At 38.5% G+C, this 25,401-nt stretch overlaps 2 protein-coding genes across 2 annotated transcripts in view; both read right to left on the bottom strand.

The window, feature by feature from the left end:
- LOC124155319 (ADP-ribose glycohydrolase ARH3-like) overlaps nt 1-11,700 on the bottom strand; it is a 56,645-nt gene extending 44,945 nt beyond the window's left edge. Inside the window, exons 1-3 of the mRNA XM_046529034.1 lie at nt 11,480-11,700; nt 11,298-11,397; nt 5,780-6,062 (exon numbers count right to left, since the gene is read on the bottom strand). Of these exons, the coding sequence (XP_046384990.1) occupies nt 5,780-6,062; nt 11,298-11,397; nt 11,480-11,651 (555 nt within the window). The 5' untranslated portion in view covers nt 11,652-11,700. The remainder of the gene's footprint in view (nt 1-5,779; nt 6,063-11,297; nt 11,398-11,479) is intronic.
- Nucleotides 11,701-21,526: 9,826 nt separating this feature from the next.
- Nucleotides 21,527-24,740, bottom strand: LOC124154934. The gene is made up of 8 exons (XM_046528704.1): nt 24,497-24,740; nt 24,215-24,415; nt 23,420-23,677; nt 23,036-23,317; nt 22,548-22,829; nt 22,180-22,421; nt 21,878-22,085; nt 21,527-21,756 (listed from the first exon to the last, which is right to left on the bottom strand). The coding sequence occupies exons 1-8, from the start codon at nt 24,717-24,719 to the stop codon at nt 21,569-21,571; spliced, it is 1,884 nt and encodes a 627-aa protein (XP_046384660.1). The 5' UTR covers nt 24,720-24,740; the 3' UTR covers nt 21,527-21,568.
- Between the last annotated feature and the right edge of the window lie 661 nt (nt 24,741-25,401).

Here is a 25,401-nt window from a genome sequence, read left to right as displayed (position 1 = left end):
TAGCCTGTGCTCCGTGCAGAATTCAAGTAGCCTTTCTCCTCTTTCATTTCGGTTACCCAACCCATATTTCCCAGTTATTATTCCGTCTTGACCTTTGCCGACGACGGCATTCCAGTCACCTAAAATAATAAGATTTTCTTCCCCTCTTACCTGCTTGATAACTTCCGCTATATCTTGGTAGACATCTTCTACTTCTTCGTCTTCATAATCTGACGTAGGCATGTAAACCTGTACCACTACAGTAGCTACGGGTTTAGTATCTATCTTCACCATTACTATCCTTTCATTAACTGCAGGTAGCTTTTAACACGCATCCCGGCGCTCTTTCTAAGCACTATGCCTACTCCAACATTACCATTTAGCGATCCCGTGTGTATTATTCTGTAGCTTCTACTCCAAAAGTCTCCTTCCTGGGGCCACTTCATTTCGCTGATGCCTAATACATCGAGGTTCATTCTTCGCATCTCCACCTTCAAGTTCTCTAGCTTACCGCAGGTACGAAGTGATCTGACGTTCCATGTTCCTCTCCGTAACATTCTATCTCGTTTGACCGATGTACCCTCTCGAGTAGTCCCCGCCTGGAGATCCGAATGGGAGACTAGTTTACCTCCGGAATATTTTAACTGAAAGAATTCCATCATGTCATTATATAAATTGAGTGGAGTAGCTGTGACTCCTCGGGATGATAATGTGGTGGTTTCCCCTTGCCTTCCACATCGCAGTACTACAGCCGTTAAAGTAAATGTTACCACGCCCGTAGTGGAATGTGTGTCGCTGTACCGACCAGTATGGTCTCCACCTTTGCACATGTGAAGAAGAGCTGCTGCCCTCTCCCCCGGGTGATGAGAGGCATAATTGTTGGCGGCCCCCAGTCGCCAAGTCAAGGTATCTTCACAGGTTTTGGTATCTTTTAAATGGTCTACCTTACCCAAGGGTAGCCCAAAACCCCCTCAGAATACCGCCGCTTTTTGTCCATGACTGCTTATTCGACGAGAGAACTCGCTTATCTCGTAGCTAACCTCTATATCTAAAGGTCAACCCACCATCCGCAACCCGGTGGACGCACTCGGTGGCTTTAAGCTCAGCCGCGAGAAATAGACCATATATCTGGGTAATAAGCACCAAATGTTATTTAACAGAGGGTTAAATGCTTTGAATTAGTCTTTTGAAGTACGCTGAAGTTAAAACCTATCTATTGAAAAGCAAACTAACTACAATCGATAGTTTGACAAGACACTATCGATATATCGATTTTTGGTTGTAGTGTGGTGTGCAATTCACACCATGTGCGCAGCAGTAGTCAATTCTGTTTCGTGAGAAGAAGTTCTCATTGTATTTGTGTTTAATATTAAAAAACGTTATCACTATCTGGCAGTCGATAATTTCAACAGGTTATGGGCCCAGACTGCTTGATCACCAGAAATGTGCGGTCAGTTTTAGTGACAGAACGTTATTTTTGTGAAAAACTTTAGTTTTGGCGAGTTGTTCTTCGGTTCTATGTTCCAATCGGACTAGAAAATGGATTTCCGAGCCAATGTTGAAAAGCTGAGGGTGCGGAAAATTGGAGTAGATGGAAACGGCGAATAGAATTATTCTTGAAGCATCACGAAGTAGCCGATGTAGTTCACGGAGGTAGACATCCTGGTATGCTAGCCGCGACTGCATCTGAAGGTGAAATTGCTGCGCATAGACTTGCTGTGCGAGAGTATGAAAAAGCCAACTCTCTGGCGCAGATTATACTCGTGAGTAGCATGGGTGATGCTGATGTTGAATTGACCGCGACATGTGCAACTGCTGAAGAAATTTGGAAGAAGCTGCTGTCAGTATATGAGCAAAGTTTGGGCCAAAGAGTGGATCGGTTAATGGAGAAATTTTTCTCGTTGGAGAAAAAGGAATCTGAAGACATCGCAGCGTACGTTGCTCGTCTCCAGAAGGACTTCACGGACCTGAATGACGAGCTGAATCGACTGATCGATGCTGTGCTCCCTGAATTGCTCTTGATGAGCAGAATTATGTTGACTTTGCCCAGGGAATACTTTGAATTTAAAAGTGTGTGGGAGAGAGTACCCATTCCTGATCGTTCTATCAATCTTCTGAATGAGAGACTTCAATTAATTGAGATGAGGTTTCCCGAAAAGGAAATTGACTCATCTGCTTTTGCTGTGAAAGCAGAATCGAAGAAAGGTAAAGAAGGGACTAGGAAATGTTTTAAATGCCATCAGCGTGGTCATCTAGCAAACAAGTGCCCTGAACAAGGGAAAAAAAGGAACAAACATTTTCAGGCAAGGGTGCAAGTTTTTTATCTTTCTTAGTTGAGGGTAATAATGTGCCTAGAGAAGCATGGCTTGCAGACACTGGTGCCTCTCAGCATATGTCTAATAATAAGAGTTACTTCATGGACTACACTCCTTTGACTAAGCCTGTGAATATCACGGTAGGAAATGGTGAAGTAATTAAGGCACATGGCTGTGTGTGAAGGTGTCAATACCTTGTTTCATGTGATATTAGAGACGTTTGGTATGTTCCAGAATTGGGACGGAATTTACTCTCTGTAGGAAGGACTGTAGAAAAGGGATTTCAGTTTAATGCGGATGCGAGAAAGTGCATCTTCAAAAGAAATGGGCTAATGAAACTTGTGGGAGTGAAGACGGAGACTGGGTTGTATGAATTAAAAATGACTGTCCAACGTCCAAAGGACTCTACTGAAGTCAACGTCACAGCAGTCGATGCTAGTCTTCAATTATGGCATGAAAGGCTCTGTCATCAAAGTAAACAGCGCGTGAACAAGGTACTGAAAAGTAGGGGTATTGAAGTTCAATCAGAAGAAGATTTATGCGTTGGATGTGTGATGGGAAAGCAGCACCGTGATAGAGACTGCAGACCTGATACCGTTGGTGAGATCATCCACGCTGATCTCTGTGGGCCGATAGGAGACCACATCGTTTGGAGGAAATAGGTACTTCTTACTGTTGAAGGATGATTTTTCCAGTTACCACCGAGTATTCTTTTTGAAGACAAAAGATATGGTTCCTCATTACCTTGAAATATTTTTGAATGAGGCGGACAATGAAGGTAACAAGGTAAAAACTTTTATGAGTGATGGTGGGCTTGACTTTAACAATGCACATGTTAGAAAAATCCTTACATACATACATTAAGATACGGATGTCCATTCCCTACACTCCAGAACAGAATGGAGTGGCAGAATGTGAAAATAGAACTCCAGTGGAGAGTGCAAGATCTATGTTGCATGCACAGAATCTTCCTAAAGGAATATGGGCAGAAGCAGTGAATAGAGCATGCTTTGTCTTGAATCATCAAAGGTCCTTGAATCTACCTTTGAATGGTCCTTCAAATGTAGATGGAAAATCCCCTCTGGAAGTATGGCTGAAAAGAGGTCCTGTTAATGTAGAGCACTTGAAAGTGCTTGGTGCAGAATGCTACGTACATGTTCCCAAGCAACACCGGAGGAAGTGGGACAAGAAATCAACTTATGCCAGATTTGTAGGATACTGCGATGGAAGGGATGGATATAGGTGCTGGCTGCCAAACTCAAAAAGAGTAATAATGAGCCGAGATGTTTTGTTTAAACCACTACAAGTTTTGCCCAATAAGTCAGAGTTTAGAATCAGTAATCATCCTGAGAAGAGAAATGTGGATGAGAATAACACTGAACCACACAATATTCAGGAGGATGGAGATCTTGAATCCATGGACGATTCAGAAGTAGAGGAAGCACCATCTGTAGGTGAAGAGATGTCCCAGCTGCATCCCAAAAGGCAAGTAAAGCAGCCTGCATATCTGAAGGACTATGTCATGGTAGCAGAGTTATCATCTCCATCATCTTTTAGTGAAGCGATAAATTCAGAAGATGGAGACTTGTGGAAGAGTGCCATGGAAGATGAGATGAACTCCCTGAAAGAGAATGAAGTGTGGACTCTAGTTGATTTACCGAATGGAAAAAAGGTCATCAATGATCGGTGGGTTTTTCGAGTGAAAAGCCATCCAGCCAATGGGGCAGTCCAGTGCTACAAAGCACGTTTGGTAGCGAAAGGTTGTACTCAACGCCTAGGTATTGACTACGAAGAAACTTTTAGTCCAGTGGCAAGATTCGAGACTGTGCGATCGGTTCTTAGTGTGGCTGCTGAGGAAAACATAAATCTTCATATTGATATATATTCATAAATAAGCATTACAGATCAATATGTATAATTTATGCGCCCATAAGGTATATTGTTATCTTAGTATATCATGTAAGAGAAGTATGCAGCCAGGGCCCAGAAAAATAATGATTTCCCTTGATTGTAACATTGATTAAAAAATATCTGCTATCAAAATTGCATCATTATTGTTGTGAGCAAAATTACTTCATCCAATTTTTATGAAAAGTAGGTCAAAGATACTTAAAATTAGACATTCATCTTAACTTAAGCAAAAAAATTAATCACTTGTTTGATTCCAATTAGGTATGTATGAGTAAAAGACATCTGTTTGAGATAATACTTCATATCTGATTCCACATGACTGAAAGGAATAAAAAAATGAGGGAGCAAACAATTTAGAGAAAGAAATATTTTTTCTCAAGTAAGGGACACCTTGCCCCCTTTTCACAGCAATTTTTATGATTATCGATAAATTAAACAAGCAGCATTTGCTGATCTTTATGCTACAAATCCAATATTTCATCAGAAATAACAGCCTACATGTGTACACATCAGGAGATGAGTCACAATGCAAATTAACTTTGCTTTAAACTATGAGTAGCTGTCTATGTTTGTGATCCATTCTGAGCCATGGAAAAGGTAAATGGGCTTATCTGAGTGGAATGGTGACGTGTTGTTGGTGCCGAGAAAGAACTACAAAAGAACCTAAACAGTATTTGATTGAAAAAAAGACACAATGAAATTATACATAATGAAAATGTGTAGGATTAGGCATCACGCGCTCTTCCCAGATGGGCTACTTCCCAGGAAGCTTAGGCTTAGAATGATGATGAGAAAGAATTCCAATTTAGCAAACGGGAGGGACCAACCAATAGATGGCACCAGGGCAGCATGGCATCAACAGACACATGATGAACAGACTGCAAACACAAGGAGGAGAGCAAAAACAACACACCAATTCACACCAACAGTGAAAGACAGAGACGCATCGAAAGGCATGCACTGGCAACTTCAACGAATGCCACAATATGGCCATTGGCAATCATCCATCAAAACAGAGGATGGAAACAAAATGGGACACTCACAATTGAACGTAGCATAACTTTAGATCTTTTCAGGCTACTTGAGAGTTTTTGGTCTGTAAATTGGTGGAAACATATCTATGGGCACCATATTTTTATGCTGCACACATTGTGTTTTTATGCGATTGCCTTAAGAAAAAGTAGTAGACTTGAATCAATGTATTAGTAGAACAGGAATATTTAAGTCACATAAAGAGAACTTAACTTTTAATGTAACATAAATCTTTGAGAGCATATTATTTAGTCCTATTTTGCATCATCGTGTGGCTTGATTATTATTCTAAGATGTTTAAAACATGACCGTGTGATGAGTACACTTGCAATTTGACTATGATTTGATGAACCACGACCAAGGTCATTCAGCTGAATGATAGCAAGCCAAAATAAATTCTCTTTGAGAGAAAAATGAATGATCTTACCCATGCTCCACAAATCAAGCTACGTATTAACCTGGAGCAGTGTACATATGTACACATTTAATTTATGTGACACAACTGTCATGTGACTGTGGTGACAATGTACTCCTTGACTCACCTGTAAAATGGCCCCATTGATGCCGTTGCGGTGAGTGTGTGTCACTTCAGTGACCTTCCGAGCCATGTCGCCGAGGAGCTGCGTGCCTTGCCCACGGTAGAACAGTGCAATGGGTGCAATGCGCATGGCTCCCCCGTTGCCCCACGACCCCGACCCACCAAATTGCTCACGTGCAGGACGCAGGGGATCTTCAAACTTGCTGGCACGCAGCTTGTGAAACACCTCCCGAACATGTATCCCATATCCCCTGTCGGGTGGCTGGTTTAAGTACTCCTTCACAAACCTTTACAAATCAAATCAAGTGCATCGCCATTGTTAAGAAGACTTTTGAAGGGAAAAAGAAAGACATATGTACAGAGCTGCTTAATTTCATTCAACAAGACCTTACATCCAATGGTAGGCATGCCACATTTGCTAGCTATTTGCTAAAAGTAATTAATATCTGCTCCTGCTAAGAAGAAGCAGAATTATTTTGGTATTTCTAAAAATAGGATTTACTTTTAGGTTTTTTTCCTGAGAAGTGTAACAGCATGAACAAACGTTCCTGATGGAGGAGAAAGCGCAGTGGCATTAGGGCCATTGTTATGAGGCCATCGCGATGCAGGCAGAAAATCTCCACGAGATGAACCATCTGCCACGTGGAGAACAGGGAAAAACAAAGGAATGGCGTACATATGCAAGCCACACTACCAATGATTGGGAGCAACACAAAAGGAAACCACAACTGGGAGAAATGTTTCCCTTAAGTTAATCTTACTGGTTGATTTCGGAAAATGCTGCATGGGTAACATTTTCTTACTCGACGTTGCACTCCTCCTACTGAGAGCGTTTTCAATGCAATGGGAGTGAAAACGTTCTTGTCCCGATCTTATATAGATTTTGTTAACTGACCCGATTTGAATTTGGGTGCAATGTGCATAGCTCCCCCCCTACCCCCCACCCGGTACCTCAGGACCCCAACCCACCTAACTGCTCACGTGCAGGAGATCTTGTTGGCAAATTCAAATCGCAATCGGATAAGGAAACCTATATAAGCTCGGGACGAGAACAGTTTCCCTCCCATTCTCTTGAAAACGCTCCCAGTGGGAGGAGTGAAATGTCTTGTAGATAATGTTACCTACACAGCATTTCCCGAAAGCAACCACCAACATTGATATAAGAAGCTGTGATAATCTTCATTCAAAAATTTCCCTCAAATTATTGGGATAAAGTTTGGCTTATGGAGGGGCAGAAAAGGAAACATACTGCTATTAGTGACATTTTATGACCATTTTATTACATCAGTCAGAAATTCAGGGCATTCATCTTTCATCAATTATTAGCTGCTTCACAAAATTGCTCTCAGGCATGAAAATATTAGGTGGCTCTCAAACAGACCACAAAATTGATTTTCAAGTGGAGAAATCACATTGCTAAGAAAGCCATCCCTTTCAGCATGGCCTAAAAGCAAAGGCAGGTTCCACAGCACACACATTTATTATTATTGTTAATTGATTATAGAGAATCATTCCATCACCACGCACAGCAGTATGTACCATGTTTATTACGAAAAGTTTGCAATGAATAAGCATGTGGGTGGCACTTCGTGACATTGTCGGAGTGACTCGCGGAACTTCGGTTTCGCGGAAAAGGGTATCACCATTATCGTGAGCCAGCTATTCTCCTCCCCCTGTGACGAGGCCGACTAGTCACTCACTCAACCCCTCCCCCACCCCGGGCAATGACCTTCCTATCAATCCGAGCGGTACCTGCAACCTTTGCTCCTCAGGATTTACTTATATTGAGGCGCCGTCCTCCGGCCAGGACCTTGTTCCTTCCTTCCCTTACTCGGTCGCGGGTCGTCATCCTCCGAGCATCCTCCCTTACTCGGTACCGTCCGCACCCGAGTCGCCGTCCGTCACAGGTCTCGTCTGCCGCTGAATTCATGTGAGTCCTCATTCCCCCCTTATCCGCTGTGCCTCATCGTCCAGTATATCGGAATATTAAAAACCCATGAATTAATCCACTGTCTAGTTATTGAGAATACGCTCCCCACCAATAATGTTGCGACCGCCAACCACGCGACAACATTAAACACTAACCTGCAGTTACTCTCATGTGATTTTCAATCAAGGTTACTCGCATGGGGTGATCCTGACAACCCAGCAAAAGTAATGTGATTCATACTATTAAACTAAGAATATATCTTCAGTTTCACTTTACTAGCCACTAGTAGGATGTGACCAAGAATAACTCCCCCCTAACGAAGAGAAGCATTGACAATACAGCACAGAGAATGCAAATTCAGCCTGTACTCAGAAACCACATTACCATTATAGTTTCTGTGCTGTGAAAAAATAAAGCGATCCATTTCTATGCCCTTCATTTTTTGCAAGTATGTAAATTTTTTCCTGTTAATTCACATTAAGTGGAGGCAAAGAACAATATAGGTTGTGAAAACTCCCTGCAAGACTGAACCTGACCTTTTTCACATATGTAAGTACCTCAATATTAGTTGAGGCTGAAAGTGAGATCCGATTTGATCTTCTGACAGAAGTTGGTATTATTGGTGGATTACTTTCTTTCACAATTAATAATAGGCATCCAAAATTGAAGATCAGGCAGAAATACATAATACTTTAGGTCAACTAATTGCAGTAGAATGCCTCCTTGCAAGAATAAAAGTTGATTTTAAATTACCTACTTTTTGCTTTAATTGTACAATTAATCCTGACAACAACTGGTGCATTAGAGCATTGCTTTTTGTGTTAGCAGTACATTGTATAATAGTTTTGGGATGGAGGTTCTCACTGACATTTCTGAATGCATTTCTGACAACAATAATGAATAAATATTACCAAAAACTACTATAATTTAACACTCATTTTACAAATTTCAAATTCCCTCACAGACCCTCTTGGAGTAGGGACGTTTTTCTTTCCCGCTCTACCCACCTGAAACAGTCGACTACATTGCTCAGAAATGCCTACCGAGTGCGTCTCCAGGATGAAGCAAAATCAGACGCAGATTACATACTTGCAGTACTTGTGAGGGACTGTATCACCCTCAACGTGCCTCACATTCTGATACTGACTTGCAAACACTGGTGGAACTCCAGAAGACATGGTCCAGTACTGTTTGCATCAGAGAATCCTAGAATCTACGTGGTGACAACACGTCAGTACATAAAAGCCATAGGTCATTCAGATCCAGATAGAACATCACCCAAGGAAGCCAATGACCCTGTTGAAGAGTTGATTCATTGTATCAGGAAGCTGCAGGAGGATCACAGAGATCTGCAGAAGACCCTCATCACGTGACCTCCAAAGACCAATCCTAACCCCTACAGCAAGTAAATGGGAAACTGGATGGATGGATGCCATAAGCAGTGACCTGTTGGCTGGGCTTTTGTCAAAATTTGTTCTCATTGAGGATGAACTGTCAAAGGCTGAAGGTGTACTGAAAGTGCTCTAAGAAAAAGCAAATTACCTTGAACTCAAGTTAAATAAAGTTGAACAAAACACACTGAAAAACTCAGTTGAGATAAGAGTCATGTGTGCCACTGCCCTGAGAAGACATTCAAAGTGTGGCCATTAAATTTGCTCTGCACTTAATGTGCATGTGTCAGCCGAGGATATATACGCAGTTTTCAGACTTAGGCCTCGCCACAACAATGCCTCAGGCACACATGCATTTAATATGGTCCTATTATCATTATGTTCCTTTTGTATTACGAGGTACCCTGATCTTATCCACACAACCAACCTGCCATACTCATACTGCTGCCAACTCAACCTCTGAGATTTTCTGTGTTGATGACTGTAATAAAGGAGTTAGAATAGACCAGCTCATGGAACCAGACATGTCTGCTGTAGTAATGCTGTACCTACAGAATCGAAGGAAACAATATTACAACATCACAATATGGTTTGTATGTGATGGAGATTGTTGTTGCTGGAATGAATTTATGAATCTATCCTAGAGATTGTAGTTTCTTTTTTTTATATATTGGTTCCGTATATTGCTATTTATTCATGATTTGGTAATATAGTTGTCATTAAGTAAGTTCCGTCTAAATGTTATCAACAGAAGGTTATGCCATTGGCACCGTAGCAGACGAAAATCACATAGCATGGAACGTGAACGTAGGATTCAAAAGCAAATGTAAATGTTATATAAGAGGAACAAGTAAGGAAATTGTTATAAAAATATGGAGCTGGGTTTAATTTTGATATTTTGTTAATAGTTACTTGCTCTTTCATTTGCTTGAAGTATATACTACCAACTATGGTTTACTGTGTGCAAAAATAAAAGCATTCAAAATTGAATTAAATACTTTACATAATTGGAAATAATTCTTTAGGGCTTGAAATGTTCCAAACATAGTGGCTTTTTGCACACATCATACTACCATGTGGATTCTCTTCTTATCTTTTTCTCCAAGCACACTACACGTTTTGCCATCCTTTTACCTTTACTTTTTTGGTATCTGTACACTCCAAGGAATGCCTGGTGTTCATTATTGTAACATATCCTTCTTGTCCTTCCATTTGCAGTAATGTTATTACTGCAATATGATATGGCTTCACCTTTTTGGAGTTTTAATTCGTCTGTATCTTTAGGCATATTTTTGCATTTAGATCACGAAGTACAGTACATTAGTTCCTAAGGTGTGTAACTTGTGAAACAAATCTGGCGAATTATACCAATTATCAACATACAATTAATATCCTTTGTTTAGAAGATTATACGCGGCCATCAAATCCAATACTACCTTCGTATTAACAGGAATATTGTTTACTTTATCATTTCCAACATACATTTTAAAGTTATGTGTATAACCATAGCTGGAATTGCATAATTTGTACAGTTTTACCCCAAATCTTGCCCTCTTTAACCTATGTATTGTTAAAGAGTAGCAAGCCTGTCAACAAATTTATGTTATACAATGTAAAAATGTTTCATTTAGCATTAAATTCATATCAATCGAACAATTGTTTTTATTCATTCTGTTTTATTAGGGAATTACAGTCCCTATAGGGAATAGCTATCCCTATAGGGAATAGGTGTCCCTATAGGGAATGGGTGTCCCTATAGGGAATGGGTGTCCCTATAGGGAATGGTAGTCCCCATTGCCAATTCCCTATTAGGAATTTTAATGGGTATTTTCAATGGGGAATTACAGTCCCTATCTAGGGAATAACTGTCCCTATAGGGAATAGGTGTCCCTATAGGGAATGGGTGTCCCTATAGGGAATGGTAGTCCCCATTGCCAATTCCCTATAAGGAATTTTAATGGGTGTTTTCAATGGGGAATTTTTAACAGGGGATGGGAGGGCAGCTGCCCCCCTGCTCCTCTCTGGGTACAACCATGCACATGTCAGCTTTTGTTTTCATCTGTTGACATTGCCAACGTTACATTGTTTCACAATTAATCAATTAAAAATCAATAATGTGTCGTCAAGATATAGCAGTTTTATGGAATAGAAATCACTCTCAGGAAAAACACCGCCCTATTCGCATTTAAATTTACACATACCTTTTTGCCAAGTCCCGAGCGTCCACTTCTTTTTTCTTTATCAGCGATTCGGCGATGCAGTGTGTCATAGCTGTATCATCAGTATAAATGAGCCGTGGAGCTGAAGTGATAACAGAGAATAACAAGATGTATCAAGTACACCACGAAAACCTACAGGCAAAGAGCAACATTGAGAGGAATACCTTTCACAGTTGAGCTTTCCAAGGTGTCAAAAAAATTTTGAAGAACGACATATGATGGCTTTACATCATCTTCGTATGGAAAACCTAAGCAATCTCCCACTAAAACTCCAAGCATACATCCCCTAAATTTACTAGCCATCAGCAAGCCGTCAACGAGAGCCATTGCGCGCATTCTAGGAAATGAGGCGTTCCCGTCCGTCGTTCCGAGCACGAATATCGACGAATATTACAATAGTAATTAGAGCTGTGTCGTTCATGAATGAATCGTTCATTTTGAACGGTTCATTGGCATGAACCGAATGAATCGAAATACGCTCCTCGTTCAAAGGGTTCATAAAGAATCGTGTGGTTGATGAAGAATCAAAGAATCATTTAGAATCGAAGAATCATTTAGAATCGAAGAATCATTTAGAATCGAAGAATCATTTAAGAATCGCAGATTCGTTTAAGAACCGAAGAATCATAAGAATTGAAGAATCATGTAAGAATCGAAGAATCATTTGGACAATCGTCGGAGTAGTAGAAGTATAAAGGTCTTGAATTACTTCGCGGGCCGCGGATGACAGTAGGTCTTTCTAGTCATGTAAGAGCAGTGGCGGATCCAGAGAGCCTCTAAATATTACCATTATATCTTGAGTTTTTTAATGCACCATTATATTTAGAGTTAAAGAAAATAATAATTTTGTTCAGTTGTCGGGGAAGGTTTACTCCCATTCCCCCCCACGTTACCTAGGTTACCCCAGGTACCTAGCCCCCTTCTTGTCACAATCTTGAATCCACCTGCACTGGTTGAGAGTGAATATTCCATGAATTTCTCGCTTATTATATGGAACCTATGGAACTTAACGTTCTTCATCCTCCGACAGTTGATACATAAGAAAACACATCAATAGGAATATACTGAAAAATAGGAATTACTTAAATTCAATGAGACAAGAATAGCAATATTCCTTATTAAATTTTTTGTATAAGAACGGAATATCTAGGACATATATTTATACTCGCTTGAGAGGTTAAATCTTAATTGCCTCTTCTTGAATTACTTCGTGAAACATTTGTTTTATTTTCTATGTCACTATGGTTTCTTTAACTAATTTTTTGTAGCATAATTGATTTCATTGCGGTAGCATCATGATCATTCTCTTTTGATGCTAAAAGGTTAAAAGCCCTCTGAGAGACTGACGCATAATGTCAGGTGGCTCGGGCTTTAATTCTTTCTTTGAGCAGCTTAAGGTTCGTCGCTGAATTTTCATAAAATCACACTTTTCCTAGACTTAATATGACAAATGTTATGCCGTTTTACCCGTATGTTCCCACACAGCACACGGACACCTTTCGGACATCCGGTGATTGTCCGCCAAGTGGCCTATGGACATCCTACGGACAGCCGAATTCATACAAAATGATGTCCGCTGCAAGTCCGCATGTCAGTAAAAAAGGTGGCCTATGGACGACCTGAAATTGTCCGCTCTGGACACCTTGAGGACACGTTTAGGTTAGGATTTCATTTTGTTCGATACAAATAAATAATAGATCCAGACAAGAATTTAAATAAATAAGGCATCAATTCCATGCACAATATTTATTTGGCTTCTTAAAATAATACAATGCAAGAAACTACATACATATTATTAAATTTTCTTCTTCCCCTGCAACCGCTCCTTGGTGTGCCTTAGCCAGTTTTAGATGGCAACCTCCACATCTTTTTCAGCGGTCATGCTCTCCTGCACTGCTCCTGTAATAATGAAGTATATAAACATTTCATTGTAGCAAGAAATTGTATCTTGTACGTAACAAGCAGATTACATAAGACAGGACGCTACAGTCTTATTAGTCACGTGTTTAACATTCTTAAGGTTTCAAAATTAGGAAACCTGTCCATTACAGGCTGAATACATTTTACAAACTTTTCTTTAACTTTTTCTTGTTCTTAAATAAGAAAAGATTTTGAGTAAAAATATTAATATGTTAGTAATGTATACATTATGATTAAGAACATTTTTCATAGAACAATTGTTGAACTAGATTTTAATCCCAAATATGAGAAGACTGTTTGCCTGTTAGACCCTGGTGCACCATCTAGAAAAAAATTCTTTGATCCATCCTTGCCAGACAGCTAAGTAGAGGTCTCGAAAAAGATATTGGAAAAAGCATTCGAATGGAGGATAATATTTCTGAACAATTGGTCTCTGCTTGAAGATTATGACTACACTAGAGTGAATTGTGTTACATAAGCTGGAGCTAAGGAAGACTAATGCAGAGGAGCTGAATATGATATAGGAGTAAAGGAAACTAGAAAATTTAAAGGAGGAAGTTTAAGTGGACTAGATCTCTTGGGATTAGTGTGAAAACAGCCACACTGATTTGGCACACAAACCACTTAGCTGCATTGGCCGAGATGCAACTTAAAAAAATAGAAACTTTGAAAAACTAGCAAAAACTTGCTGTAGTTAAGGCCATTCCATGATTTAGATCTCCGAATTCTTCCAATCTTAATAATTAAAATAGATCTTCTAATGTAGTCTGGTATCGAGGCAAAAGTGAAAACCTAGCTCACTGGCAATATTCACATTTCGACAGAGACATAACAGGTGAATAGCAGCTAAAGCCTGCTGTGAGCTACTGAAATTTCTATAGCTCCTACAACAACACCTACTTCAAAACATCTTAGGGTGCGATTCATAGACGGCACTTTAGGCTAAAGTATACTTTAGCCGGGCTAAAGTCTGCTTTTTCCGTTTCATAAACGCCACTTTAGAGGAAAAATGGCCGAATCGTCACTTTACCGTAAAGTGCCCAACCGGAGCTCACTTTAGGGCTAAAGTGTCCTTTACGGATGAATAAATATGGCTGCACCGGCTGTTATTGAAGTTGAAATATGAAGATATTTGGGTTACGGAAATGAATATGAACTAATTTTTTTGTGAGAACACAGCAGCAAACTGGCGCGTTTCAAGAAATAACCAGACAAGTAATATATGTCTTTTCCCTGAATATATATCGAGTCGGTATTGATGGAGATGACCCAATTCTTATATTTTGAAGTTTAACTCTATCGGTCGTGTGATAATTACAACACAGTAAGTGGTTGAACAGGTTGGCATAGTTTATGTTGATTTTATATACAAGTTAATTGTTAAGTTCTTAGGTTATTTATACGTTCATATTCTAGAATTTTCCTTAAAGATACTTGAATATGATAGCAAAATTCTGTTTATACATTGGCGTCAATAGCCTTCGTAAACAAAGACTTGATTTTCATATCGTTTGGCCAGCCAAATACTAGTTTCTACACCTTGTATTGCATTTTAAGCGTTTTCATTCAATATTTGCTTAATGTACTCTTTCCGTATGCCTCCATATCACGCTTAACATGTTTCTGTGATTGTGAAACTAGAGTCGAGTTTCTGTTTCGTTTTTCGACTATGCATTTGCATGTTTACAATGATGATATAAGATCTCGTCATGAAAGGCAGCAATAAAAAGTAAAACGTACTTTCCTTCATAGCCATATTATCAGCAGCAAAGCAATGTTTCCTCGAGGATGTAGGATTGTTATGAAATGTTATTTACACAGCATCACAGACATTTTCTACTGCAAAATTCGTGAATGGATACTCGGGTTAGGTATTCACATATGTCGAGGCATCTTTTAAAGTAGACAAAGAGATATTTATTGATATAAGTCCATTCTCACATTCAACATGTTTCATTGCGTGGCCATTCATTCATTGGTTTTGATGATATAGATATTCTTGACTGTACATTCTCGTCCATTTCTCTAGAATATATAACCCCTTAGGTCAACATTCCAAGAATTAAAATATTGGTAAGCACAAAAGAATTCAACAAACACCCATACCTCATTCAAAATATGCGTCCAACTGAGACAACCACTGATCGGTAAATCTTCAAATTAATTGGTAGTTTCAAGTTAACGCGAGAGAATTTCACTATTTCACCCACCTTCAATGAACGTACACCATCAAACTTCGACTAACATGTAGTCCAAACAACCGTATGCAGTTAATCATAGAAAATGATCATAAAATGACGTGAAAATATCAGCATTTGAATATTTACTTCGCTGGGAACATCGAAGGGCATTACCAATACACGAAGCTAATTAAAAGTGAGCTTTTATTCAGCCAACTCAGTCATTAACGTACAAAAAAGCTAGTGGGGAAAAGCTTTCAATGACGCAGTATTCATTTACATTTGCACATAATATGAGAAAACGAGAAAATACAGCTTAATAAATCTTAGCAAAATACAACACCAAAACCCAGTCGCCAGAAACATGTAAACAAGTACACATTTAATATCGTGTGTCATCTTTTTCTTCACTTTTTCGCAGCGTTCATTGCCAACACTCAAAAATTTCAATGCATGATCGAGACTTTAGGAGCTAAAGTTCCACTTTATAAAGTGAGATCCTTGGGACGACTCTGAAACGAAATTTAGCTAAAGTCTCACTTTACCGTAAAGAGAGACTTTGTAAAGTGAGCAATTTCAGTGTCGTCTATGAATCGCACCCTTAGTTAGCTAGAGCCACTAGAAAATAGTAGCTTCTGTAGTACTGTGCAACTACCATCCCTGTTGAATAAGTTATCCCATTCTTAAGTTCTACAGGTGTTATACATCGAACTTTTATAGAGCATGAGATCCTTTTCAACCATGTTTTTGGTAATTATACCTCCCATATGCAGAACAAAAATTGTTTTCAAATGTTTGAATTACTTGGTAGTGGAATCTGCATCTGAAAATAATACATAACAATACTATTTTCTCTACCTTTAGCATGGAAGGGTGAACCTTGTATTACAAGATGTTCAATAATTATTTAAATTTACTTTATATGAGCTCCCTTAACAGGAGCAACTTGCGAAAAAAGTATCCAGACCAAAATTATTCCTCCTTGCCCAAACCTATATAATAATCAAACGAATACTTACACCTCTCTCTCATGCCTTGCTTTAGCATGTTCCAGCCAACTCTTCACTGTAACTTCCACACTAGAATTGGTGGCTGTATCGTCCTGGTTCAGAGCAACATCTGTAAAGAATGAAGACAAATAAGTATACAGACAATTATAAGAAGAGAGACATACAAACTTATAAATAGAAATAGGAACTAAATAAAATACAGATAAGGTATTTTTATTCAACTCCACTACATGAAAGCTATAGTCAGTAAATGCCTCCAGGTAAATATATCAGGTTCACGATACTCTACACCAAAATGTGTACCGATGGCTGTACGAAAAGATGCACAAGTTCTATTTTCTGGGTATAAGATTTCATGCAGCAGTTTGAGCAAATAAATGAACCATGTAACATAGCCGTAAGGTTTGTTTACACAATATATCACTTATAATTAGACCTTGTTTAGATTCATCCCAAGTTTCTTACAGTCGTCCTATAGTTTCCACTAAATTAAATGCATGGATGACTAATAGCACAGTTACTTAGTTTGTAGTTAAATTAGTTTATAATTTAGTAGGTTAGCAAAGTTGGGCAGAAAAAATATATTAAACGCTATAAAAGTTACGTCGGCATTGTAAATTTTTAATCCCTAAGCCTTATCTTTACTGACATAATAGATCATTTATTTATTTAGGACCTAAAATCTTTAATTATTAACCTAGTTCCATCAAACAGATAAAGAGTATAAAAACTTTTTGTAAAAAGGCTAAACATTGGTGGTTATCCTATCATAACCTTAATCGCCATATCCTATCATAACCCTTCGACCTGAAGACGCTGGCAGGATAGCCAGCGAAACTGTTGTCAACCAACAATCTGACGCGGAAGAAAACCCTGGAGAAATGCAGAGATCAAACCATCGCCGCGGAAACCTACGCTCTAACATCCTATCATAACATTAATGTTCTTTTTCGATGCGTGCGTGAATATACATATCAAAAGAAATCACACGGTGTACTCCGATTTCAAAGAATTAATAATTTACGTGAAACCTATTAATCATATATGCGTGTTGCAAAATCCCCCGGTTACACGTAAGTACAATTCCTAGTTATATATATATTTTAATATCACGAGATGTGGGTCAATTCCTAGTTATATTTATTGCCAAGAACCCTACTTGATTTGATTTAGGAACGGAACCAAACGGACCGTTCGGACAACAAATTCAGCCGTAGCCTACGTTATCAAAACAACAGGTTCTATTTTATACGCTAGCACTTACATTATTTCCTATACGTTCTCGCGTACAGAGACTATAGTACAAGAACTTCCACTTTAAATTATATCATGTAAACAAGGAACAAAAGCGAAAATTTCACCATGAACAACGGAAAAAGACGCTACCTTTAGTTGCCAAGTAACGGTTTTACCGAGACGATCATGTTGTTCCAAGCAGAGCCATATTTTTCCTCGAGATGTTACAGGCTGAGTTATAAGAAATATAAGGAGCATGCGGAAACACTATACTGCCGACAGTGAACGCCAAGAAAAAATTATTTGGATGTCACATCAAACTTACTTGGAATACATGTAGCTGCATCTTTGTAACCGCCAAACCACCATGCTGTCTCCGGTGTTCCATTCCGGTTCCTCTGTTGGAAAGGAGGAACGGAGGAATGTGGAGAACCATGGGAAAATCTGTATCGCGGAGTAGCGGTAGATTCAAAATTCGTTCGCCACCAAAAAATCTAGAATTTCAATATAAAGTAAAGGTACGGCAGTACTTACCTTCTATTGCCTATCCTTAAATTGGACAATTACAATGTCTAATCTGGGAATGAGGCCATCGATGCCGTGATAATTTTAGGAGAATTCTTACCATTAAAAATTAAAATGAATTTAAAGCGTTATGTTTCATTAAAATACTTTCCAATCAATCGCCTCTGAGATTTTTTAATCCCTAGAGAGTAAATATTAATTAATCAATAAGTTGAAAGAGTTCATTTAACCTGCAGGAATGGAATGTCCCCGAGACGGCTACGCGACGTCGGCAGGACATTGGTACATAATATAAAATTTCAGTAAAAATCGATAAATTCCATTATTCCTGTTGTTAATTTTTGTAAAAGTTGCTAAATTTAAGTAATTTTTATAATCATGAAAGAGTACGGGTTTATTGTTCATCCAACGCTTCTCAACCGTACAACATGCGGAAATTTTTAATTTTTTGAAAATTGCTAAAATTGTTGCTAAATTTGTTAAAACTTTAAAAATTGTTATAAATAATGTAGAGAGTCATAAGTTCGTTCAATTGTTGTTGTTTAACCCGTAAGGCATGTAGAAATTTTTAACGCTCGTAAATGTTACTTAAATTGTTGCTAACTTTGTTTAAACTTAATTAATTGTTATAAACAATGTAAAACTTAAAAATAGCGTACATTTGTTGTTCTTAAACTATAGAAGCGGTAAAAATGTCAAATTTTTTTTTCGTTAAATAGTTTATAATTTCCTCCCAGAGTCCACACTCCAACAAGAGGATTACACTTGGTTACCTAAAATAATCCTCAAAATAACTCTTCCTCCACGAAAAATTTCCTCTTCCTCGATCGGGAGGAAGTATTCTGGCTTCAGAAACGAGAGAGAGTTTTTTTTCTTTCTCCCTTCTCCTATACTCCCTACTCGGAGGAGGATCTCGAGACTTTCTCTCGGAGTTCCTCCTTGAGGAGGTGAGTGTTTTAAGAGGAAACCAAAACTCCCAAACCCTGCATAATGGGACACTAGCTGGACGTCCGCTGGACATCCAAGATAGGACAGTGTGCGGACGGATGGCCAGGACAGCCGGCGGATGTCCTCTGGCTGTCCTGATAATCCGCGGACACTGAGAGGACGCGACGGACGCGCAGCGGACGTCCTCTGGCAACGATGTGCTGTGTGGGTTGTAGGGGTCTCGTGCGCCATGATGCCTAACAATATTGCTAACACCGCTGTCAGAGGTGTTGCGTGAGTTACCCGGAATAATTTCATGACCACTTTGCTCCCGATAAGTCTTTCTGTTTTTAGGGAAAATTTCTTTATGGTGTAACGCCAATTAATAGAATCTCATTTAATAATGAATCACCGAATACGAAGGAAACATGTTTAGTCGTATTTATCGATTATTACCTTAAATTTTTGTATGCATATATTCATGAAGATATTCTTACTAATAATTACATACATAATTATGTAAGTTCATGCGTACAGCCTTCAATGTTTTCGGTTAACTCTGGATTATTTCGCTTCATTGCAATCATTTGATTCACATCGTTCGTTTAGCTCGCAGAGTTCCTTTAGTTCACGTTGTTCATTCGGTTCGCAGAGTTCATTTAGTTCACGTTGTTCATTTAGTTCGCAGAGTTCATTTTGTTCAAGTTGTTCATTCGGTTCGCAGAGTTCATTTAGTTCACGTTGTTCATTCGGTTCGCGGTGTTCATTTGGTTCATGTGATTCTTTATGAACGACATGAAAGAACAGTTCATTCACATGAATAGAACCGAATGAATCACGGAAATGAACCGAAAATCCCACCTCTAATAGTAATGGAGTCCCCTTGGTTCCGAGCAATGAATGTAAACATAAATTTGGCAACACCGCCCGTTGCAGACGATAATCACCAATCCCTACGTTCATATCAAGGCCCTTATAAGGGGCCATGGTTTATATCTTCATATCTTTGTTCATATCATTAATACTCTACACATACATAGTAATATAAACTCTATGGTTCATATTCAACGGTAATATTACCATTGAATATGAACGTAGGGATTAGGAACCAAATGTAAATGTTATACTAAAGGAACAAGTACCGAAATGGTTACCCAAATAAGAAGCACGGAGTGAATAAAATCAAAGTAATGTCAAGGGAATAAACAAATTGTGTTTAGGTGAAATGCAAGTGAGAGAAAATATGGCAACACCGTCGCTGGCCAGTATGTTATCACATTCTTATCAGATTATCACTTTTTCCAGGAAATGAAAACCCAGGCATTGGTATTCTCAGACGATGTAAAACTCCTATCCCTCCTGTATGATCTTAGATTTTCCCGGCGTATCAGTTGCAGAAAGGTTTCTCGGGTTTTCCACCGGTTGATGTCGTCCATGTCTCCCGACGTTTCGATCTGCGACTTGCTGATCATCCTCAGGGGATCTTCCGAATGCCGTTCTTCAAAAATTTTCAGTATATATACACTCCATCCGAGTTCAGGTGTAACCTGATTGGTTCACGCTTGTTGAGGTTTTCCCGCCATTTTTGTCGTATATAATAGACTTCATTATTGGTCTCCAAGCCAGACTATTCGGACTATTGAAACCAGAACGAAGGAACATCAGAGGTACTTACGGCTGGCCCAACCGGAAAAGTCTGCAGTGGCGGAGCATAGCATCAATGAAGATCATGCCATACAATGGAAGGAGACGAAACTGCTATGCCGAGCACATGGCTACTGGGACCGCCTTGTCAAGGAAGCCATTCAGATCCGCGTCAACCGCAACAACTTCAACAGGGACACTGGTTTCCAAATCAGCAATCCCAGTCAGCACAAAAGATATTTTACCCCATTATTACCCAAATTTTACACGGGTAAAATTGTGGTAAAAGATGGGTAACCTGCATGGTAACGGGTAAAATATCCGTAAATTTAAGTGGTAACATTCGGGTAACTTCATGGTAAAACACGGGTAAAATTCGTACTTTTTCCGGGTAAAACTTCCCGATGCGACATCAGAGCCATCTGTGGAGCTTTAAAAGAAATATGATGCCACCCCATCTGTTGGCGCTATTGTGAACTAACTGTGAATAGCATTAATGGGTTTCAGTAATTTTTTATTTTCGTAATTATTTCTCTTCAGCAAGTGGTTATTACCTTTTATAGATGTTGCATTTTATATTTTGTTACTTTTAGTTATCAATAAATAGGTATTCTTCAGTGTGAATTTCGACGTTGTTCGTGAAATGAAATTGAATTGAAGAATACCTGCAACTAACTTTATAATTATAACATCTACAGTAGGAAATAACCACTTGCTGAAGAGGAATGACCGAAATAAATACAAACTGAATTTTAAATTGACGGCTTAATATTAACAAAATTATTTATTTTTATTTTATACAAGAATAATGTTAGACTTGGAGAAAGTTTTCTGTGGAACAGTCGATCACATTGTCTGCCACAACATATGCCTCCAGACTCCCTATCCCCTTTCCACCACTCATCCGCAATCTAGCCAGCCTCAACCATTCCCCAATGCTCTTCTTCACCATTGAAATGTCGATTTCTGGGCCATTTCTGTTTTTCTCTTTTACAATATCTGAAATCAAGAAAATGATGTTAAGAAAATATCTGTAATTTTAAAAAATCAATCTGATAAATCATCAAATTTAATGACAATGCTGATGTACAGCGACATTAGGCAAATGTGATATGCTTACCAAAAATTAATCCGATCAATTCCGAGAATTCCACCTCAAAAGCCACCTTAAACAAGGACTTCCCCTTCATACAGAACCTCAAAGCCAGGTCATTTGTCATCAGTGATGCCAGGCAGGAGTACACTGTTTTATTCAGGGCAGAATTGACCTCTTTTTGGGATAGCCCCCGGAATAAAAGCCCAGGAGATTGATCCTTCAGTAGCTGGAACTAAGTATTAATGGTTATGTATTAGATGGTTAAATCAATGTCAAGTGATGAGAAAGAAAACAAAAAATGTTAATAAAAAATAGTAGAGGGTCACCATATACTTCCTGATTTTTGGAGATGTTAACTCATTTTGTACAGACTGTAATTCATCTATCGAATTAACCGGAAGAGAAAATAGTCCTCTAACATCTTCAAAGTCTTCACAGTTTTCTGATGATGAATTCAAATTATCTAATTTTATTAAAATTGTATTTATAGCTTCCTCCAAGCAAGACAGTTTTTGTAGTTCCATTGCCATGTGTTCCACCACCTTTTTTTCTAAGTTACAGATGTCATCTACAAAAATTTAAAATACATAAGAAGAAAGCATTAAAGTTTAAGTAAAAAATTATTTTTCTCAAACTAAACGAACTAGATGCAACATCAGCAAAACAAATGCCACATCATATTATAATTGCTAACCTCTTAAACCATTATTTTCCCTATCGCCTGACTGGTTCAGGTGCATTTCCTTCTGAGTCTGGGAATGCAGAGGTTCTTTCATTGTTTCCACTCTCTGAGTAAGAACTTCTTGATCATTGGTCTCCTCCGATGTCCTAAAAGTGACCGAAACTGATTTCCCAGGAATGCTTGGTGCCCTCTTTGAGGAAACACCCTGGTGCAATAACTTGACTGCCTGCAACTTTTTCAGACGGTCTTCATGATATTTCTCAATTTTTTTTTGCACCATCACAGCAGAAGGATCTAAAAAAATTAATTTTCAATACAAATTAGCTCATCTTTTGAAAATACACAATTCAGAAACTAGAACATAACAATTGCCACATTACAATCGTTATCACTGACCCTTCAACCTATTATTTTGCCTGGCTTTGCTAATTTTTCTTAAACTAAACAAACTAGACGCAACATCAGCAAAACAAATGCCACATCATATTATAAATGCTAACCTATTAAACCATTATTTTCCCAATCGCCTGACTGGTTCCGGTGCATTTCCTTCTGAGTCTGGGAATGCAGAGGTTCTTTCATTGTTTCCACTATCTGAGTAAGAACTTCTTGATCATTGGTCTCCTCAGATGTCCTAAAAGTGACCGAAACTGCTTTCCCAGGAATGCTTGGTGCCCTCTTTGAGGAAACACCCTGGTGCAATAACTTAACTGCCTGCAACTTTTTCAGACGGTCTTCATGATATTTCTCAATTTTTTTTTGCACCATCACAGCTGAAGGATCTAAAAAAATTAATTTTCAATATAAATTAGCTCATCTTTTGAAAATACACAATTCAGAAACTAGAACATAACAATTGCCACATTACAATCGTGATCACTGACCCTTCAAGCCATTATTTTGCATGGCTTTGCTAAGTGGTACTGCCTTGGGAGCTGGGGAAATCAGTGGTACCTCTCTATGGACCAGAACATCCCCTTGAGATGTCTTTTTAGATTTTCCAGCAGTAACCTTTACTGCTCTTCCAGGAATACCTGACAGAAAATCTTTATTGGAAGAAACACCCTCATGGGATGTTTTCATTGCCTGCGAGTTTTTTAGATTTTCGTGAGTTCTTTTCTTTATCATTAATGGGGCATCAGCTGCAATATAAATTTTTGATAGAGATAAATAATCTTTTGAAAATAAAAATTATGAAAAATTAACCTAAAAACCTCAAAAAAGAAAAGCATTGCATAATAGGGTATTTGCAGATTTTTGGAAAGCAATCTTTAAAAAAAAATTAAACGCTAATTATGCCTAATCCGGAGTCTGAGAATAGTAAGGTAATTTTTTAGTAAGCCATCAGTAATTAAAATTTGCAAAATTAATGTTGCCCTGAAACACCAGGGAGCCACATTATCAGAGCTGTAATGTCATTTTGTATGTTACATACTGCCAGTAGCTGAGTGTTTTTGTCTGCACAATATTAATGCAAAAATGATGCATATTAAACATTCATTATTAAATTTTGTCTCAAACTAAGCAACAATTGATGCTGCTAATTGAAAGTAATGTTTGTAATGATATAATTTAACATGCTAACAACATTTCAATCTTATCCTCCCAGGTGCAAATACCCTATTGAGAAAGGAATGACTATCACAAGAAAAGAAAACTTTTATTTGATAAATTCTTACCTTGCGGCGATGGTGGGTCACTTATACTATCCATCTCATCACAATTTTCAGATGAGCTGTCCGGCTCATTTGGGTAGCGAAATTTTTTTGCGATCCTCTTCCTTTTATTGCAGTTTCTCCTGGACTTATCAAATGTTTCCAAATCTGTTCCACTGTAATCAGCAGCTTCACGTTCAAAATCTCTAGCTGCTATGAACTTGTCTGATATGAAAGGATAAAACATCATTCATACATTCCACAGTAAAAATTCTCTCATAATATCTAAGGAAATTTCTCACTTACCAAAACAAGGAGTCACATATCTAAGGGGTAACAGATCCCATTCCTCTTTTGGTTCAACTCCCTTATACATCAGCCTCCTCACTTCAGCCTCATGGACTTCCTCCGGTGGATACAAGGCATAGCTTCTTCCTTCAGATGTCCTAAGCCAAGATGAGGGGATAGTAGATACTGTGGCAGTTTGAAAATTCCTATGAGGATGAAATTCTGCCACAGCCCAAGACATGCTGAAAAATCAATTACAAGAGTTAAAAATAATAATTTTTGCTTCAAAATAGGGCTCAGATGTTCACTTAAAAACATTCATTCACAAGTTGAGTGTTAAAATCATACTGGTAAAACATGCGTGTTTCTGAAAGAAATCTTATTGTAGTTCGTGCAATTCCAAAAAAGGATTAAATTTGTTCCATAGATATTACCCTACTTACATCAATACTCAAGATGTAGGAGCTTGGAAATGTAATATTGCTCCTTTTGGCCATTTATCGGAATTATCAATGCCTTCCCCTTTATGTCCTTCAAAGGCCACAATTTTGATTCCAACAGATCATTGCCGAGGAATATTTCAACATTTCCTGAATTTGCAGGTATGTTGTAAAAGGGGGATAAGTTCTTGATTGCCTTACCCACCACAAAGACTTCTTCATCTCTAGTAGCAATGTGAGATAAAATAACTATTTCTTCACTAGTAGTCACTACACAATTGTTTGGGGACCTGTCACCTATCCTAAAATTTTTGCATTCCACTGCAGTGTAGCATGGGGCTTCCAGATTAAATGGCAATCTGTCTTCATCGGCATGCTTGGTAACAGACTTCTTTCTTTTTCCATGATGGCTTCCAAGACAGTGCTGATTTCTTTCATGGATACGCCTGACTATTTGTGATAATGGAAGGCTAGGTTTCCTTA

This window comes from Ischnura elegans, chromosome 3 (assembly GCF_921293095.1).
Source record: "Ischnura elegans chromosome 3, ioIscEleg1.1, whole genome shotgun sequence".
In the NCBI taxonomy this organism is placed as follows: domain Eukaryota; kingdom Metazoa; phylum Arthropoda; class Insecta; order Odonata; family Coenagrionidae; genus Ischnura; species Ischnura elegans.
This window is presented reverse-complemented; position numbering and strand designations above follow the sequence as displayed.

What these genes read in the sequence shown, in the direction of transcription:
- LOC124154934 (XM_046528704.1), bottom strand. Translation starts at nt 24,719, where the DNA reads ATGTCTTGGGCTGTGGCAGAATTTCATCCTCATAGGAATTTTCAAACT. An exon ending in TGACCCACCATCGCCGCAAG is followed by an intron (nt 23,678 to 24,214) that starts GTAAGAATTTAT and finishes TTTATATTGCAG; the next exon opens with CTGATGCCCCATTAATGATA. An exon ending in CAAAAATCAGGAAGTATATG is followed by an intron (nt 22,086 to 22,179) that starts GTGACCCTCTAC and finishes ATTAATACTTAG; the next exon opens with TTCCAGCTACTGAAGGATCA.